The sequence below is a fragment of the Nannochloropsis gaditana genome, assembly GCF_000240725.1.
Source record: "Nannochloropsis gaditana CCMP526 unplaced genomic scaffold scaffold579, whole genome shotgun sequence".
In the NCBI taxonomy this organism is placed as follows: domain Eukaryota; class Eustigmatophyceae; order Eustigmatales; family Monodopsidaceae; genus Microchloropsis; species Microchloropsis gaditana.
Window position 1 is genome coordinate 12,931 of NW_005803374.1, and position 6,308 is coordinate 19,238.

General features: G+C 45.5%; 1 protein-coding gene across 1 annotated transcript; it reads right to left on the reverse strand.

The window, feature by feature from the left end:
• Window positions 1-4,708: 4,708 nt before the first annotated feature.
• On the reverse strand, window positions 4,709-6,288 carry NGA_0201500 (uncharacterized protein; the record flags this gene model as incomplete). Its single annotated transcript, XM_005854226.1, has 4 exons — window positions 4,709-5,397; window positions 5,556-5,665; window positions 5,791-5,856; window positions 6,115-6,288. Coding segments are annotated over 4 exons (504 nt in total), but the record flags the coding sequence as incomplete, so codon positions are not given.
• Window positions 6,289-6,308: the final 20 nt, after the last annotated feature.

The following is a 6,308-nucleotide window of genomic DNA, read 5'->3' on the forward strand; positions in this document are numbered from 1 at the left end:
TTTCGTGTGTAGGTAATTCCATGTCCTGGTAATGTCTATGTGCTCACAGCATGTGTAACATGCGTATGTCTCTTGTGAATCAATCCTACCTCACATGATATACTTTTCTTAAATTCATGAATATTGTCTATTTTCTTAATGAGTAACGTTTCCTTTTCCAAATCTTACTATTTTTTGCAACCTCAACGAGCAAATGACGGGGAGGCCACCAGTTGCAACACGATGCACTCAGAAAAATTCCCAAACCATAATCATCGCACAATTAAATGAAGCATTCCGGACCTCTAGAAATACCCCAGTACCTTAGAGATGAGACGACGCTATGTTATCCATTTCAGTGTCACTAATTATGAAAGAGATTAATCTTCGAAAAGACTAGTACCTTCCCAGGACTATAAATTCCGCGTCCGAATCTCTGCTTGTCCCATCACATACAAGCGGACCTCCGGGAGAATCCACTGAGGAACGGCAATATTTTCCATCAGGGGTTTTGAGGAAGAAATAAGCGCCCATATCTATCCATTCAAATCTGACCTCGCCGACACTGGAGCCACCACATGAAACACGGAGTGTAGGCATAGCGTAGCTGCAAATTTCCCCAGCCGAGTTAATGATTAAGTACATGTTGAGTCCCTCTTCGTTGAATAGGAACTCTGTCGCAATAACGTCTGGAGGAGGAGGACACCGAATCGAGCTGCCAGCTAGACCACAATAACGCTCTGGTAATCTAGCACCAAAAAGGATCCTGGAGCCACTTGCTGGCGGAGTCCCAGGCAAAAAAGTGGTTTCAGTCGAATTTGTGGTTGGCGTAGGAGTTTGCATTACTGAAGGAGCTACACTACTTAGTGCCGTTGGAGTCTCGGTGGCAGCCGCAGTAGGCTTAGCAGTAGGTGTCTTGGTGGGAGCCGCAGTAGGCTGGGCTGTAGGAGTCATAGTAGGAGCTGCAGTAGGCTCGGTGGTAGGTGTCATGGTGGGAGTCGCGGTAGGCTGGGCTGTGGGAGTCATAGTAGGAGCTGCAGTAGGCTCGGTGGTAGGTGTCATGGTGGGAGTCGCGGTAGGCTGGGCTGTGGGAGTCATGGTAGGACCTGCCGTAGGCTCGGTGGTAGGTGTCATAGTGGGACCTGCAGTAGGCTGGGCTGTGGGAGTCATGGTAGGAGTCGCAGTAGGCTCGGCGGTAGGCCGGGCAGCAGGTGTCATGGTGGGAGTCACAGTAGGCTCGACGGGAACAACCACTTCGTATACGTCGAATGCAGGATCGAACACAAAAGGAGCACATACACCCAAACAACAATAGCACTCCTCGGCTCCATTGTTCCAATTAAACAAGAATGGCACATTTTGAGCCCCGTTCAGTGAGCAGTATCGAAAGCAATCTTCCGGCGTGCTGATAGATTGGAGCTCACGATGCGCGGCATCGAACGAAGGGGTGATTACCTCTTCGCTGGCCAGTCGTGAGTTCAGGGAGTGTTCACGATTGTCGAATGGCGCTAGTCGGTCATTTTGCGAGAACCTCTGTCCTTGCGCAAATAGACAAACGGCTCCGCAGGGTTGACAGAGGGAGCGGGTGTCGGAGCGCAAGTGGCTGATCGCTTGAGTTTTGCATACCGCACACGAACGATTGCCGGGCTTGGTAGGTGTGTCGTACAGGAGATACTTGTTGCATTCACAAGATAAGCGGTCGCATTTATGGCTAGATTCTCGGGAGCGCACTTATCAACCTGAACTTTGACTATAAAGCGGCGCTTCCTTGGCCTATTCAGGTCAACTTGCAACCAATATAGCGCTGTCGTTCCATCGAGATTCTTGACGATCTCGGGCGTGGCAGATGGCTTTAGGTGCGGACGAGTCGCTGTGCGTTTCGCAGTCATCCCCCTGGGCAGCAGCAGCTTGAATTCTAGACCATTCACAGGGTCCTTGGCACGAAGTGTGACAGAGACCTTGACATTTCCTGATCCGGCCAAGATCCCACGTCTGGCATTCGGACGAGTCTTGGCTTTCAATGTAAGGCGTGGACATTCTTGGGAAGCTGTACTCAGGATGGTACAGACTCCCATCACGAAGAACAAGCAGTAGCTGAACGGGAGATGCATGATCAAATACCTGTTTTTCTGGGTGTGTGGCATAAGGACGAGATAAATTGTGGCTCAGTGATCTACGACGGAGTATATATTCATAAAAGCAATCAGGATTGTAGCGGCTAGAAGTTTTTTAAGGGTCGAAATTTTTCATGAAAAGGATTTAAATTACGCCTTGTGTATGATGAGTATTGATGTGATGGCAATATCCCCATACATGTGTAGATCATATAAACTGCTGAGTCCTTGAAACATCCAACAGCCGCAAGCGATGACCACATATTCTCGTTTCTATGAGGCACTGTCAATGAAAGGCTCATATAGGAATAGCAAAATAGGAGCTTCAGAACTTGTGATTTAATTGTGATATATCATCTTGAGGGAACAAGTTCTGAGGATATGTCGCAGACTTCCAGCGGAAGGGATTAAAAGACCTTTCAGAGGGTAGTATTGTAGGACTCGTGCTCGGCCTGGTAGACCTTAGACCATGGCCTATTGGCAATAGAGCCAAAGGACAAATTAAATATTTATCATCACATTGATTATCACAACGCTTTTTGAGATTTATATACACTAGATTAAAAGTAATTGGTACAGAGAAGATTAAAACCTGTCCCCTAGAATGTAAACAAACATATCTCGACAGTGATACTTTTTATCTCAGTAGAGAGGACGGGAGAATATCCATGCTTGAGTTCCAAATAGAATCTTACCCTACGCTCTGCATATTCACTAAAATACATAAGATAACAATCAGTCATTATCCCTAATTGACGTCTAGAAATAATACATTTTTGTTGCTTACATTTGTTGTTCATTTTTTTCACCAGCACTATAATCACTCTTTCAAATGGTTGTAAATTCCTAATCATTCTGGTCGCGACATCCTCTTTGCCAAGTTTCTTGAATATTCAGCAAATCTTCTTTGTAGGGAAAGATTCGAAGAATCGGAGGAATTTCGGAAACAATTTATTCAAACATCGAAACATCTGAATAGTGTAAACGCGAAAAGGATCGATTAAAATGATTTAAATCTGAATACGTCCATATTAGATAGACAATAATGAAGGTTTAATCATTTTTGGGTTCGCAATTTAGGATCGTTCTTCACTAGGAAAAAACGGGGATGTGCGAGGTCAAACGCATTTTTCCTCGTTCGGTTGTGAAGATAAGCTAGTTTGTAACCTCACATTTTCCCTGAACATAATGAGATTTTTGGAGAGTTTGACTGATGTGTATAGTTTTAGACGTGAAGAAATCATTTTATTTCCCTACCTTCTTGATTTAAAAAAAAAAAACGGGCTCGTGCACCGCGTGCGGACAGCTCTGGGGGGAGTTAGGATAAAGAACCTCATTGAAACAAAACACAACACCGCATTCTCTCCTACCCTTCTGTCTTGATTATTAAATAAACGAGAGGCCACAATTAAATTAAGTCAGACATTTTAACAATCAGATACACCGTGGTAAATGAGGACGAATATTCACATATCTTTTTTGGGGGTGTCTTTCTGTAACGGCTCATCGCACATTCATCCACTGCGCGCATATTTCAGCGAAGCTGAGTTTCTCGGCAGGGCCCAAACATGAATGAATATATTCATGACAGCCGCATATCGATGCGAAATATGATCTCCATCAGGGGCCAGAAATGGCCTATAGTTTGCTGCTTTGCATTAGTATATATTTCTCTTCTCCACTCTATAAGTCGAGCTCGCAGTCATAGCCTGCTGATGTCGCTCAAGTAAGGGATTGGAGTCGATTATGTCCAAGGCAGATACATCATGTCGGCATCAAGCCACACAAAAACGCTAAAGAGGCTATTTACGTGCTATATAAATTCAGAGAGTATATGGAAGCACTTGACAATATGTTTGCCTGCTTCAAGGAAATAATAGACCATTGGTCTATTTCCTTTTCATGCATCTCAACGGCCAACCTTTGATTTGTAGAGACTGAAAAAGCTCAATAATTTGTGCCCAATTATTTGTTGAAATACCATTTCTGGGCATCCTGTGTGGAACTTTCTATAACCTATTTCAAAATGTGCTATATTTAGCGAAAACGATTGCATTCTGTGGATGAAAACGTCATTCTTCTATGCTTCACGAGAAGTATAGGCACTGTACAAGTGAAGTCCGTTCCAGTAAATGACTTATTTCTTTTTGTTATTTTTGCTCGATTTTTGTCATGTAGGAAACAATAAGCAGCAACCTTACATTCCTCATCACTGTCGCTCTTTTAAATTGCTCTGCTGAACAAATCCGCATAGGTTTGACGAATGAACGAAATTCTTTCTCTGGATTTTTATTCGAGACAATTCTCGTGGCAGATTTACGTCACTTGTCTTAGTTTTGCGTCAGTATCTACCCCTGGACCTTTTTCTGCCCTCTCACCTTCCCTCTAGCCTTTCAAATCCTCGGTACTTATGCGCAGAATTATTGATGATAAAATGTGTGTAATGTGTGTCCACCCTTTCCTTACTACCTTGCAGTCAATTTTTTCTATCATTTGACCATCAAACCGGTAGCACTTGTGTCTCTCTCTCTCACACCCGTCGTCCGACCATTCTCACAGCCCACACTGTCAATACTTCACCTCAATATTATGAACAATGTATCAACACACAGTTCTTTCTTTGTCCTTCTTTCAGCCTTTTCCTTGCGTTCTGCTATTTTTGACAGTCTTACTTCAATTCGCTGTCCAATTTCAACCTTCATTGTAACTCTCCTTCTTACAATGCACCGATTCTTCACCGGGTTCTTCCCTGCTTCCTTCATCTTACGCTCGTTTTTCTCTTCTATTTTTTTTCCCTTTTCCGTTTCTGGTCTTTCGCGGACACCGTTTCCCTCGTCGTGGCAGGTCCGCCTTGTATTCTCGCCTTCTTCATTTATAGCCCCCTGTCCTTCTCAGCCTAGCCTCTCGCCTTCGAAACACGTTCCTCGCATATTCCCTCGCGTCAAAATACTACCAGCAATCGAGTCAGCCAACGACGCACAAGTACCAACAAAGGACAAGAAAAGAGGAGAAATCAACCTGGAAAGAAGGTGGGTAAAAAGGACTTCAGGGCACTCTCTCCTACTTCTGTCCACGTCGTCGGCCCCGTGTAGAGAGAGAGAAAAGAAGAAAGGAGACAAGAAAGCAAGGACGGAGGCAGGACAGGCCGGATCATGGGTTGTATTTGTAATAAGCGAAGTAGTCTGCCCATACGTCTGCTACGACTGCCCTCTCTTCCTCACTCAGCTTCTGGTGCTGATTGACCTTGAATTCTTTCTGAGCCTCCTGATAAGCAAGAATTGCGGGGCGCATGTTCTCATCGAAGCTTATGGGAAGGGTATGGGGTAAAAAGAACAGAAGAGATGAATTGGAAAAGTGTGAGATGAAGACCATGATGCTGGTCGCGCGAGCGAAGAGGAAGGAACACAGGTAGAAAGAAGAAAATGGAGAAAACAAAACGAGCGGGAGATAAAGCAGGCGTACCGGTCAATATGGAACTTCTCATAAATGCTCCTCAAAGTCTCCATGGGGTTGGCGAGGAGATCGGTGTAGCGAATGTCGATGAGCTCGTCTGGCCCTAGAAGCTTTACATCCTGAAAAGGGAAGGGAGGAAGGGGGAAAGGAAAGGAAGGGAAGGGTGGAGAAAGAGAAGGGATGCCATGAGGAGTCGCCGGGGAAAACGTGCAAGAAAAAGCGAAAGAAAGGGACTGAGACCGACCTGGAAGTACGCATCGTACATGCGTCGAAAATGAGATATAATGTTGCCTTTAATCCAATTCTTGTCCTGTCAAAGGTGAGTGGGAGGGAGGAAAGGAGGGAGGAAGAGAGAAAGAAGGGGGAGCGGAGGTGAAGGAAGACGGAGACAAGAGTCGATAGAGTAAGAGCGAAAAAGAGGAAGAGGAGAAGGATCCTGAGGGAGAAAAAGAATCGAAGGGCGGCTCTAAAGAACGATGGGGGAATGGGAGGGAGGGAGGAAAGGAGGAAGGGAGGAAAGGAGGAAGGGAGGAAAGGAGGGAGGGAGGGAGGGAGGGAAGCTACATACTTCATACGGTGGTCTTTGCAGGCACCACTGAATCAGGAGCTTCTCGTGCAGTTTTTGGGTAGACAGGTAGATCTCGTACGGATCCCGACTGAGATATGGGGAAAAAGGCGGGCGGGAGGAGAGGATGGATTCGATGGAAAGAGGAATAGAGGTAGGAGGGAGGGAAGGAGGGAGGGAAGGAGGGAGGGAGGGGA